This window comes from Artemia franciscana, chromosome 13 (genome assembly GCF_032884065.1).
Source record: "Artemia franciscana chromosome 13, ASM3288406v1, whole genome shotgun sequence".
Lineage (NCBI taxonomy): Eukaryota > Metazoa > Arthropoda > Branchiopoda > Anostraca > Artemiidae > Artemia > Artemia franciscana.
In genome coordinates this window covers 24,533,224-24,547,413 of record NC_088875.1, presented here as the reverse complement: position 1 = coordinate 24,547,413, position 14,190 = coordinate 24,533,224, and the positions used below count along the sequence as shown (strand labels likewise).

General features: G+C 34.7%; 1 protein-coding gene across 2 annotated transcripts in view; it reads right to left on the bottom strand.

The window, feature by feature from the left end:
• Positions 1-14,190, bottom strand: part of LOC136034696 (uncharacterized) — a 131,002-nt gene that overhangs the window by 34,834 nt on the left and 81,978 nt on the right. For both annotated transcript variants that reach the window (XM_065716030.1, XM_065716031.1), the window contains exons 21-24: positions 12,399-12,600; positions 9,960-10,263; positions 4,711-4,924; positions 1,023-1,163 (exon numbers count right to left, since the gene is read on the bottom strand). In XM_065716030.1, the coding sequence (XP_065572102.1) occupies positions 1,023-1,163; positions 4,711-4,924; positions 9,960-10,263; positions 12,399-12,600 (861 nt within the window). The remainder of the gene's footprint in view (positions 1-1,022; positions 1,164-4,710; positions 4,925-9,959; positions 10,264-12,398; positions 12,601-14,190) is intronic.

Below are 14,190 nucleotides of genomic sequence, written 5' to 3'. Positions count from 1 at the left end.
AAAAGGAATTTATTATAAATATAAAACAGTCCCCAGCTGAACACTCATAGACCACATTATGAAATGCGAATACAGAGACGTATGAAAGGAGAATGGATAGGAGTTCCGAAGTTTCTTCCAGAGGCTAATGTGTCAAAGAAATACAATCCTAAAAATTAAAAAGGACTGCATGTTGCTACTTTACTTAACCTCCTTTCAATTCAACACAGAGAATGACCAAAATTGAGAGTATATTTATACCATTACAACAAACCTACCTGGGAAGAAGTGGGTTTGCTCTTCATATAAAAAAAAAGAAATGAAAAAATGAAACAAGAAACAAGCAAATGGGAATCGTTTCTTAGACCACACTGATTTTCTATTTACGTAAAATTAAGCAAAAAATGGGATTTAATTCAACAAAGCAGTGAAAAAAACCACTTTAATAAAAAAAGACATTCAAAATATTTCGACTCCACGTCTGGGAGCCTTTCTCAGTCCGAAAAAAACAACAAACAACGAAAAAAATTATTTAAAAAAATAACATAAGGAAAAACACAACTAAACACACGAAAAAAAAAGAACAACTCACATTACAAACAAAATTCCAGTACTGATGTTACAACATAAGAACAAAAGCAAACCGAATATTTATAGTTATATCATTGGTCATTCTGCTCTCAACATTTACTACATAAATGGAAATCGTGAGAAACACAGTAGTTATTTTGGTTACAAATGCCAAGTGATTTCTAGAAAGTCAACTCATTTTTACGAAAATCGATTTCTTAATCACATCAAGGCTAATGACTTTAACTACTCCAACGAAGGCAACTTCTAGTTCCAAATATTCTTATTATTGTTCTTCTTGACTTGGTTCACCCCCCTGAAAAATGATAAAAACAGTGGTGTAAAATTGAACATATGGTATTTTAACCACTCCTATATTTTTACCTAGGTGTTGGAACCGTGTGGATCTTATACTGTTATAATTTTTAATTTGAATTACTACTAATCAGTATTTCCTCTTTATATTTTCTTACCTCCTAACTTCTGAAGAACGCCCTCTGAATAACTTTCCATATCCTTTGTGATTGGTCCCCAATGCGAATGGTATGTTCTTGAACTTGCCCGTCCAGCTCTTGGATGATAAGCTTCTTCGTTCAATCTCTTTGTAACTTTCCCTGAAAAAACAATTCAAAAGCCAACTGTCATCTTTCTCACTTTCTAACAATGAAGCAAAACTTCACCAACAGAAGCAGACTTAGATTTATCTTGTGAACTTCAATGGATTGCAGATGCAATTTAAAGAGTTACTGTATAGAAGAATAGGAGAATGTAAGAAGAACAACGTAACTATTATAATAATCCGTTTTATTACACTTTTCCACTTATTCTTTCTCTATGTTTTTTCTCTCTAATATTTACGTTCTTTTTATATACTTCTATATCTTTTTTTGTTCCGCGCTTTACTTTAACATCCTTTTATTAGTGGTATTTTCATGCCTCGGTGACTCTCTGAAAGTCATTTTCCACATGAGGATCTCTTTCATAAATGCTTCTGAGAAATATTTAAATTTAAAAAAACAAAACAAAAAACGTGGAAGCTCAGAGGCCGTGGCCTAGAAGAGCGACATAATGTTTCTACATGTTCGTAATATTTATTACATATTTTCTTCAAGGAAAAGACACTAGGGAATTTACTCCATAGTTAGGGAGCTTTTAATGCAACTTATAAATGCCTAACAATGATAAAATAATAAAAAATTAGCTATTTCCACAAAAAAGACAAAGGATATGTTACTTTTCCACGCTTTTTTGCCAGTATCATATTTTAAACAATTAAATTTTTTTTCAAAAAAAAACTTTCGAACAATTTTGCTGCTAATTAGATTCACTGTTGAAACTTGTTGGAAACATACTGACATACTTATTTTTCTCTTTATACATACTTATTTTTATTAGACATACTTATTTTTCCCTTTTTTATGTCTCTGATTATCGTTTTGAAACTAATACTTTAAAACATAAAGGGAATAATTAAAATAATTTTAATTTTCAAATACAAAAGGTATTTTAAGAAAATATTACCTTTGAATAAACAAGCATTTTGGTCCAAAAGAATTTATTTTAAGATTTTGTTTTTGATGTGGCCAAAAGGAATTTGCTAGAATTTGTAAATTTGCAAATTGCCAAGACAATTGTCAAGACCCATTTGCTAAGCTGTTCTCATGGGGAGAATTAGCAGAGCAATATATACGAAACTACATTTGAACGTTGTGATCTATATTGCCCTCCTGATCTTTCCTATGTGAACAACTTGTCAAACAATTTTGGATAATTATTTCCGAAGTGTGAAAATGTCAGATATGATCCTATGCATGAATTTCAAAATTCAGTGATGAAGAAGCTTACTTGCTTGTAACCAAATATTCAAAAAGGAATGAATCAGACATTTTATATACTGTATATACGAATCTAAAGAGACGTATGATTATGGCAACTTATTTTCCTTGAATAAATCTTGAACTAACTGTGCCAAAATAGCCTAGCATGTTGCAGCTTATCTGGCCACCTTAAGGCTGCGCAACACGTAGTTCAGCTAGATGGGTGTGGTTTTGGTATGGAAACAATTTTCAGAAACTTCGCAAAATACGTTTTTAAGCAGAAATAAAGCTATTGTTTATTGTAAAGACGAGAACACTTAGTTTTTTTTTCTCGTAGCGTGTTTCGGCAGTCACCAGTTTCAAAACTTACGCTAATTATTAAAAATACAATCCTTCCTGCAATCAAGCTTCAACTACACCTTCATTTTCAATTATTTGATTTACATCTTAACTATAGGGCGAAAGTAATATGTTCTTTTCAACAACACTGGTATACAGAGGAAAATACCAAAGATTTTCACAGCAGAATTAAATATTCTAGGGAAACTTTACAAAATCTATGGTATTATTTACTTCTGTGATGTTAAACTCTTGATAAACAGTCTGCTAAATGTAAAAGTTTCTTTAGCATGGTTTTCAAACTTCTTATGTCATAATTTAAAATTACTTAAGCAATTTTATTTTTGTTACTGAAAAAACCGATTTGAACTGCCAATAGTAAACTCGTAGAAAGCATTATAACAGTAAAGTACACCTATTGGCTAAAAGGGGAAAATCCCTCTAGTCTGGCCTTACTTTATCGATAATAACGTCTATTTCTATTACAGATTTTTTTTTCTTTCTTTTATTAATTTAGCTGTTACGAGTAAAAAGACAAGCACACATTAATATATTAAATATTAATAAACACAAAAACAAGAGTAGGATGAACTCTCCGAAAATGTTGCATTAAACCACCATTTCCAACAAATATCTTAGTTATACCAAAGTTCTATCAATCAATCTCACACCAGCAGGAACTGTTTAAGTTAAAAAAACAAAAAACAATGATTTCGTTTAAACACAGTTTTATGAAACTGCACAGATTTATTGTCCTTATTGTGATCCTTATTGTCCTTATGTCATATTGTGATCTTAGATTTAAAGCTAAGATCTCCCAAGACTGGAACCCTTCAAAATATTATAATTAAACAGAAATCCCACATCAGAAAAATTTTAGCCCTCAGACCGGGCTACTTACAGCGTCAAACAAAAGCACAGAAGTTATTCAAAATCGTTTGTGTATCCAATGACGAAAAACATCATTTACATGCTATAGGAAATTGCAGTAAAAATTTAAAACGAAGAAATTGCAGCGACAAGGCTTAGACTCCCTCTCACCTACGTACTTGACTTTTTAAGAATTTGCAGCAGTTGATTGTAGAAATGTACTAACATATGCTTAAGATACAAAGCATTGCCACAAAGTAATTTCCGTCTTCTACTCAAAGCGAAATAACCAAAATACTGATAAACAGTTAGTAAAAAAAAACTGCTCATGTTAACCTGCCTTTCTAAGCAGCTTCCACCAATTTTAAATTTAATATCATGGAACATGCTCTTATATACGTTCTTCATAAAACGTGGCCAACTGTGCAGTCAGCCAACTAACATGTTATGAGTTTCATTCTACTGAATGATGGTTTTCTTTTACAATGAGGCATAAAAATCATTGAAAAGAGTTACTGCCAAAAATTTAGGAAAATACACCTTACTAAAATAAGCACCAAGGATTGTTAACAAAGGGTACTGTTTGAATATACCCCATTACGCGAGCTCACGCCGTAAAAGAGACGCACCAAATCTTTCAAAACTGGTAGGAGCCAATTTGGCTCTTTTCCACAAATTCTTGATCTAGCTATAACAAACAAACAATAATAAGGTGAAGTAAAGTAGTACATAGTTGAAAAACAAGCGACAGTGTTTCACGAAGGAAACACATACAGATTCGTTCCACGCTATGAGAAATGGTACAAGCAAGGAAAACAATGTGCCTTGAGAAGTGAACTTTATTGAACTATTTTTCTCTAGCTGTACTTACTTTTTTTAAATTTATTTACCGAGCTTACATTTTGGCAATACCTTGTATTTTGAACTTATGGCTTTTTTACATTTTCTACTGTAACAACTCTGTTTGTCATCTTGCTAAATCTAAAGACATGTCACCACTCCTTTAAAAACCTAACTCCTTAAAAAGGTTTCAGTTATATATAGTAGAAGCTTCAGTCAGTTTTATGATTCGACTAAAATTATAAATGGCAAAAATTCTTATCGACGCAATGCACGGTAGTAATAAATATCTTACCAATTCCAAACTTGAACTCAATTTTACTAGTTTCTGACTTTTCTGTGTCGATAGTTGCAGAATATTCTCTCATACGCAAGGACAAGGGAAGCCACGAGAGCAAAGTGGAGCCAAGCATGTCATCAGGACCGGGAACCCCAAACTTAGCTCCAATGTCTTTCATTGAGGCAATTTTGTAACGGAAGCCAAAAGTATCCTCATAATCAATAACTCTCTAGAACAGAATGATTTTGAACAATTGGATTTCAAATGAACGGCAGAAAACATTTATCTTTTGCTTTCTGAGGAAAAAGCCAAGGTAAAATAAAGGATACGATAAAAAAGAATTAGAAAAATTCTTAGAATTAATTCTATTAGAAATTAGTAAACAAAATGGAGTCATTAAAACAAATATAAAACAATTCACACTAAATAAATGAAACTGATTGGAATTCAAACAGTAAAGATTGGACATATACACAAAACCTTTAAAAAACAAAACTGTTTAACCCGAGAGCTACCGAAATGGTCGTGAAAACCCTTCGTTTTTATTTGACTTTATTTTAACCCAACCGACATTTCTGGCAGGTGCGAATCACTATGCTTGGCGTACTAGGCCTATTACTACTACTACTACTAATAACTCACTGCAGCACCAAGCCGCCTGAGGCCAACACAGCTACGCACGCTCCTCCTCCAACCTAATCTATTTAAAGCCTCCCTCTTTACACCCTCCCAGGAAGTTCCCATTTCCTTTAAATCTTTATTTATGGCATCCTCCTAACCCAGACAAGGACGACCTGCTTTCCGTGTAGCCCCAGACGGTTGGCCAAAAAGGACAATCTTCGGTAATCTGTCATCCTTCATCCGTAGAACGTGGCCTAGCCATCTCAACCTTTCTTTCATTATAGCCCCAGAAAGCGGGATTGAACCACACTTTTCGTACAACCTACTGTTTGAAATACGGTCAGTCAGCCGGGTACCCAGAACAATCCTTAGGCAATTTCTCTGGAAAACATCTAGTAAATTTTCATCTGCTTTTCGGAGTGCCCATGCTTCAGAGCCATATTTGACCACTGTCATCACTGTAGCTTCCAATATTCTAATCTTGGTTTGTAGGCTTATCTTTCTATTCTTCCAAACTTTTTTTTAACTGTGAAAAAACACCCTGAGCTTTAGCTATTCTACTTTTAACATCTTCACTGCTCCCACCATCTTTACTAATAATACTACCAAGGTAACTGAAGCTCCCAACCTGATCAATCTTTTCGTTACCTAATGTCACCTGTTCATCTTCACTTATTCCTAGCCTTAGTGACTTAGTCTTCTTAACATTAATTTCCAAGCCTATTTTAGCACCCTGAACTCGTAAAACCTCTAAAAATTCATTCATTTTGCTCACACTTTCATCTAATATGCTTAAATCATCAGCATAATCTAAGTCCAGGAGCGTTCTTCCTCCCCATTGGATTCCATGGTCTCCAATTGCCTTTCCTGTGCTCCTTAAGACGAAGTCCATCAAAATGATCCATATAAAGGGGGATAGAACAAAACCCTGCTTAACTCCTGATTTAATACAAAACCAGTTGCTAACCTCATTTCCTACCTTAACCGCAGCAGTATTATTCTCGTACATAGCGCAAATCACTTTAATGTATTTTTCTGGTATACCATATAACGATAAGACCTTCGTTAACGCTGTTCTATCAACATAATCGAAAGCTTGCTCATAATCGATAAAACTAAGGACCAAAGGTGTTTGACAACGAAGGGACTTCTCAATTATTAACCTAAGAGTGAAAACATGGTCGACACATCCTCTACCTTTTCTAAAACCGCATTGTTCTTCCCTTAAAACTTTGTCTACAGCATGTCTCAGTCTAAAAAGTATCATATTACTCAGTAATTTGCTACCTACAGAGACCAGACTAATGCCTCGATAATTACGACACTCACTCTTGTCACCTTTCTTATACAGTAGTTTAAATAAGGTTTTCCTAAAATCATTGGGTACTTCCCCTTTTTCAAAAATCATGTTCATAATCTTCAGTAGCTTATTCCTAACCTCAGAGCCACCATATTTAAGGAACTCATTAATCATACTATCAGCACCTGGGGCCTTATTATTTTTTAATCCTTCTAGTACTGTCGCTAATTCTTCCTCACTAAACAAATCTTCCTTCACATCCAAGGTATCACAAACATTTTCATTTTCATCTATATCTTTTCCTGCAACTGTATCTCGGTTTAGCACATTCTCAAAATGTTCCACCCATCTTTCTTTAACTTTTTCCTTATCACTAATTGTGGCCCCATTTCTATCTTTAACTGGAACTAGTCCGGATTGGCTACTCCCTTTCAATTTATTAACATGCCAGTATAATATTTCACTATTATGCCGTCTAGCCGCATCTTCCAGATCCTCAGCAATTTTATCCATCGCCTCCATTTCACATCTCCTTAGTTCATATTTTAATGCTTTCTCCACTTTCTTTACATTCCTTTTGTTTTCATATGACCTATCACTCAGATAATTCTTATACAAACCCCTTCTACTCTCTATTAAACCTAAAGCTTTTCCACTAATATTCCTAGTTGCTGTCTTAGCACTCTTCCCTAGGACACCATCAGCAACTTCACAAATTATTATTATTATTATTATTATTGCTACGCTGCTGCTACAATGTGTTTTGAGTTTTATTTCCCAAAATTCGGCGCATTCGGAAAAGTATAGCATATGTAGCAAATCAGTGCTGGATCTCCTTGGGATTACCCCCAAAATCTACACATTTCAGTACTGGGCTTAGGATCTTAGAATAAGTATATATTAAACATTACCACAAAAAGTATGTTAAGTGCATATATTATTTCTTTTGATATTAATTTTAAAAAACGTTTTCAAAGCGTAAATAACGAATTGAAACGTTATCGTTTGGTATGATTAATGTTCGCTTTGGATTTCATTTCTTTGTTCATAATTTCTGCATTTGCTTTAGGATACCAAAGTTGCAAAACTATCCACATACTTGTAAGTAGTGGCTCCAAAATCCTTCATTCCCTTCAACGACGATCAAAAAACTTAGGAGATCTTAGCGCATTACTGATAATTGGTGAAAATTTATTCAATTTCAGAAAACTGAGGGGGGCGTGAGGCAGGGGCCTCGGTCTCTAGAGCCCTGCTTGTGATCTTCTTGCTATACCAAGTAAAAATGATTTCTACCAAATTATCCTTCGCTACAAACTACAGTAGAATATAGAGGCTTTTGTTAAGCATATAGATTTCATGATAAGTTTGATTTTAGGACGCCTAAATTGCAAATTTACCATAGTATTTCCAATCATTAACTTCGAGAGCCCTTAAATACCAACTTTGGTAGAAATAAAGCCCCATATGTTGAACAGGTTTCTACCGTGTTTAGTTTTATGATAGTCATCGTATCAATCGTATCATTTGGGATCATCCCTAAAGTCTTTCTGAACATCGAAGAGTCGAAAAAGACACTATTTGGTGAAATTATATGGGGGGAGGGGATCTTAGGGTCTCAATTTTCCTACTCTACACACTCCAGTTATTTAGACAAAACATTATACAGACCAAAGAATCCATCGATTCTTTGATGCAAACACAGGACCAAACACAACACGTGAGATATTTGCTTGCCATAGATATTTGCAACAATCCCGAGTCGAAAAAGATGCAACATATATCTGCTTATGAATTTCTTTGGAGGGGAGAGGGGGTTGGGCCAACGGCCCTGAAACTACGGAAACCACAATCTTTTTCTGACCTTTAATTTGTAAAATGCTTGCGTTTCTGCTAAAATTTGTCAATGAAGTCTAGGTGCAAAAAAAAAATAAAAAAATGCTGTTTATGCTGTTTGGATAGTTTAGGGCCTTTGACCCAGTGGCTGATTGTATCATGTCGCCTCCGGAGAATATTTGCATTTTTCGATTGTTTTAGTTAAAATGGTCACCAAGAGATTATGATCTGATGCTATATGAGGCCACATAGGCAACAGCAGGCACAAAGGCTCTATCATATCGACATAAGCAACTATACTATATGGAAATTTGAAAGAAAAGAGGGAATGGTTGGGGGAACGGGGCCCACCTTGCGTACAAAATATATTTGTTCATTTTTAGCTTGAACCTCGTTTTTTCACTTTCATTTAAACATATTTAGTTTCCGTTTGCTTCCAAATCATATTCAGTTTTATCGTAGGCTTGTGTTTCAAAGATGTTAAATATTATTTTCTAAGTAATGATTTATGAACTTTACAATAGAGACAGGGCGTTGATTTATTTGACAGTTCTTACTACTGGCGGTATCCCCCACATTTCCACTTCTATCCAGCTAAGCTAAGTACACGAATGCTTATCTTGTGAAGCTTGGAATATGGTAGGTTGGAGAAGAGGGGGAGACGTGCAGCTATGTAGGCCGGCAGCTTGATGTTGCAACGAATTGTTAGCAGTAATAGTGATATATGAATGTAGCACTTTATTTCAAAATCGAAACATTTCTGCGGTCTCACTCCGTAAGCATCTATATTGCACACTTAGTTCACATATATCTTTCCGAATAAAGGAAAGGTAGGGGTTGGCATCTTTGTTCAAGAATTTAAGAAAGAAAGACATATGTAAAACTTATTTGTGCACACGTCACATAAAATTATGCAAAATCCACTTCCGATTTTTGCGTTGTCCCCTGTTATTTCCTATCTTGCTCGTCAGTTGCAAATTAACAGCCCTAACACGCGAAACTTACACATAAATAGATTCTACTTCCACATAAACCAAATACACTTTGTCCGATTGCCCAAATTAGCCCAAATTCGCATTGTCCAATTTGAATATGTTAGAAATGATAAAATTTATTGCAATGACCCATAAAAACAACGGCCTTTGTCTGAAAGGACATCAAACCACGAGATTTTCACTACGATACAAAGCAGCAGTGCTGCCAAACCTGTGAGGCAGAAATAAAACGAATAACCTTGATACCTTTGCGATAACACTTTCAGCGACAGCCAAAAAATCAGAGACACAGAAACCGATGGCAAAATGGTTTTATGACAAAATGCTTTATGGTAGAAAGAAGCTGAGCTCCATGAAATTAATGAGCTTAAAATAAGGACCAATCGAAAATCCAAGTTTATAATGTCCAAAAGGCAATGCATACTTTAAAATTCTTTCACCTTAAAATAGATTTTATGATCAATTTTTGAATTCTAAATAGATTTAAACACTTTTAAGAAGAAAAAAAAACTTACTTTTCCAGGTTTATCCTCTGTAGCTACGACAACTAAATCTTCAGATATAGACATCGGTAAGAAGGAACCCTCGTGTTTATGGTCCAAAGTGAAAGGTCGAACGTGTAAATGAGTAAAAGTAAACGGTTCACCGGAGCTAGTTGTTGGCTCATAGCTAAAAGTTAAGGATTTCGTGGCTTTGCTGAAACCCATTGAAAAAACACCAGGAAGACTAAAACTAATATGAGTATCCACACCAGCAGCAACAATTCTCGAAGAGAACGGTACGTCAATCGCCAGTTGGGAATAAAGCTTGAGTGTGACACTAAAAAAGGAATAGCTAATTTTGACTTCGTATTCGTCGATTTAAGTATGACAACTTACTTATATCTTTCAAAAACCATAAAAATAGTTTGAAATAGATAATTACAAAAAATAACTCAGATGCGCAACTTGTAGGGCAAAAAGACAAAAAATGTACCATATGAATGTAAGGTAAGTTCATCTGACTTGCGTGCGGAGAGGTGCTGTTCGAATCTACTTATTTACGCGCAGTGGCGTTGTTTGACATTTGTATATCTAATCTATAATTTTGGTTTACAAATAAGAACATGATGAATATTTTGGATACTGAACCTTGACAAATCAGGTAAAGAATTTCTGTTGTTTTCACTCCAGGTGTGGGGTGGTTGGGTTCGCGGTAGCCCTCATCCCTATCAGCCTAGTGCACAGCATTTAGTCTTTTCAAGTCAATTATGCCTAAATATTACTGTCCTGAGTGTAGAAACCCAGCAACTAGTAGAACGGTTCAGTACACCAAATGCAGTCAATGATGGCATCCTATGTGTGCAAGGATCACGCTTGGAGCAAGAGAGAAACTACCGGTATTGTTGTGTTTAAATTGTGACTTCCCCACTTCGCCTTTAATTACCAGCGATACGAAAATTCCGTGCAAAGTTACGCCACAAGTGAACCCTAGACCTAGATTCCTCACCAAAAACACACCCATAGTTAAAACAAGGACTTCTAATCCACAAACTAAGACAGTAACTAGGCCCAGGAGTAACGATAAAACCCCACGCACGAAACGTTAGTGAAATTTCAGCTTTAACTAACAGATGTTCCGTTCTTGAGAATCAATTCCCAGCTATTCACAATTAACTATTACCACAGCGAAATGCTCCCGAATCACTCCAATCTGATACACGTAAGCTCCAGAACTTAACTGACGAAAAATAGCCATTATTGACACCAAAGAAGAAATTTTCAGAAACAAATGTGAAAGAATTTTTCTCAGGAAATGTTCTTCACATTTATCTTTTAGTTTCTTTGACTAACTTCACCAGCTTTATATAATATCCGAGTCAGCAGGAGTTGCAACCGTAGATAAGACACAATTATGCAAGGCTGCAACTAACAATGTTGGATTTTGCTCAACTCTCGGACGTAATTTTGATGTTTGGTCAATAAAAATCAAGATTGATTCACAACTACAAGTATGACTATAGTCCGGGCTACACATCTATTGCCATCTTGTTTTACCAAATAGGCATAAATGACGTTAATTTTATTTTAACAAAAAATAAGGTCTCATTTAATGAACTGGACTCTTATGCATTGATAAAATACAATGAAATTGTGCTATCTGACTGAGTGTGAAGAAAAAGGCTAATTAAGTAATAGATGAAACCAAACAGAAGAAAAGTAACAAAATAATAATTCATCTTTACTCAATAAGAGACACAAGTACAGAAAAAAGAAAGATGATTTGTCGCTGAACAGCTAATTCATACAGTGAAGTCGTACATACAACTTGTATAGTTGTACAGAAATGTACAGTCGTACATTTCGGATTTATTTCACAATTTTCTATTGAAGTTCATTTCATGTCTTATAAACGAAATTGTTTTCTTCTGTTGCATCAAATTTTCAGACGATTCAAAGTTTAGAGAAAAAATTAAACTGCGTTAATGATTCATGGTTTTGAAACGTAGAAGTTATGAAAAGTTGAAGATATACTTTATGTTTTCACTCGTCTGCGCAACTGTATTTCAAACAATAATTTCTACTAAATTTGGTTGAATTAATCTAGGATTAAAAGGAAAGAAAGGTTATAAAAACTAGATTCAATCAAGTTCAGTTTTATTTCAAAAATTTGTATTTTAATAGGGGGTCGAAAATTCTTTACATCCAAACTGAAATTTTCTGAAACTACAAGATTCTTCTATTTTAAACTGCATATCTGGGTAATATAATATAATTAGACATAGATTAGTCAACAGGGCATGACTTCCATATTCCAAGACTAGTTCTCTTTTTTGGGAGCCTCAAAGCCACTTTCTGGACCTCCAATTATTACATATATTTTAATTTTTGCGCTGCTATAAACTCTAAATTTTAAATCTTAACGGCTTTCCACTCACCAGAGCTGAACACTTTAGAGTATAACACTGTACGTACGTTGGGGAGATTGCAGCTTGTATTTCCTTCTCTAGAAGATTTCCTTTGAGATTTCCTTTAATAGAAGCGAACATACGACTGTGAGAATTGAAGGTAAACGGGATTCCAGCTTCTGAAGGTATTATAGATGTTGCATCAACTAAGGGTAGCCATTTGTAGTAATTAAGATGGATACCACCAGTGAACTGTGACGTAATCATCCCTGAAAGAAAGAAAACAATCAGAAGCTTAATATACATTTGAAACTCTTGAGAGATCTTTCCATAATTTGTTGTTTTTTATTGTGTTTCCCTGATGAACATGAAATTAAAATTAAGTGGTGTTTCACTAAAGAAAAATTTCCATAAACTGAAGAAGTGGGTTCCAATAGTGTTTCTGAGAACAAGATATTAGGGCATGTAAGATTAACCATTAAATTAAGCAAAACTAAGCTGTTTAGTACAGTGTTGAATTATAATGACCAGAATTTGAGCTTGAATGAATAAGAACATCAAAATGAAAACATTTATTACCACCTGGCTTTCTCTTAGGTCTGTTGATACTTGAAAACCAGGATTTTCTATGATATTTCTTTCTGTTCTTACAAAATATTAAAGGTCAGAACTCGGGCGCAATATTTCACAGTGTTTCCAAATCGAACCGTAAAAAATAATACGCGGAAACTTAAGCCTCGTTTCCCGGGCCCCCATATTCAACACAAAGTTTGAAACGGGTTGTGCAGATTATCGTTTCGAGTACCGTATTCAACACGGAAGAATGTCTTCTCAGAACCCGGGTTCAACCATGCTATTCTGATATGTAACAATTTTGAAGAACCCATGTCCAACACGCTTGGAGCCCGTAAGATGAAAAGTTTTAAAGTTTTGCTGGATTAAACATATAGAGCCTGAAAGTGATTTTAATCGAACCCGCTCAAAACACGCTTCAAACCTGGTGCCTGAAAATACATCAGTGTTTATCAGTGTGGATTCTTAGTCCCATAACTCGGCCTCTGTCATGTAGAACTTCTAGTAATTCTTTTACTCTTTGTTCACAGGACTCAGTGAGTGTGATATTGTCAGCAAAGTCAAAATCATGAATTTGATGTTCTAAGGCTAATTGTATGCTTCTGGTGCCAGTGTTAGAGAGCAGACGGTCAAGGGCTAAGGCAAACAGGAAAGGTGACAAGACATAGCCTTGTTTAACACCTGAAAGGACACAAAAGTATCTTCTATCTTGTCCTTCCTTCAGCTGTTTCGAAACAACATTCAGAGTCTTTGTATAGAGCCATTACAAGGGCTGTATAGATAGCTGTAACCTAGTAAGGAACAAGTCATGGAACATATTGGACTTAGTTATCTGCCTGATTCTCTGAGGCTTGTGCCTTACTATTCCAAATAAGATTACATAATGGATTGACATAGTTAAGTATAGATAATAGTGAAGAATGACCTCTAAATTATACTGATCCCTAAACAATTTTATTTAATCAAGGAAAAATAAAAATTCCTAACAAAAAGAATGGTGATTTTGAAAAAAATCCAGGTTGCAGTGGTAGCTAGCAAGTGTAAAAGCAGGTTTTCAAATTCCAATGACTTTGTTCAATTTCTTTAAAATAGGATATAGTAAAACAAAAGTTATCAATTAGATTCATTGGTACGCTAGTTCTGTTTTTATCTTCAATTTCACTAGAAAAAATACACTGAAAAAAAATAGTAAAAATTGTTCTATTATCCGTAGTGGGAGGTTTTATTCTTATATAAATTTGTGTTCTACTTATGTAGCAACTTCATCAGGAATTTGTATCAAAAGT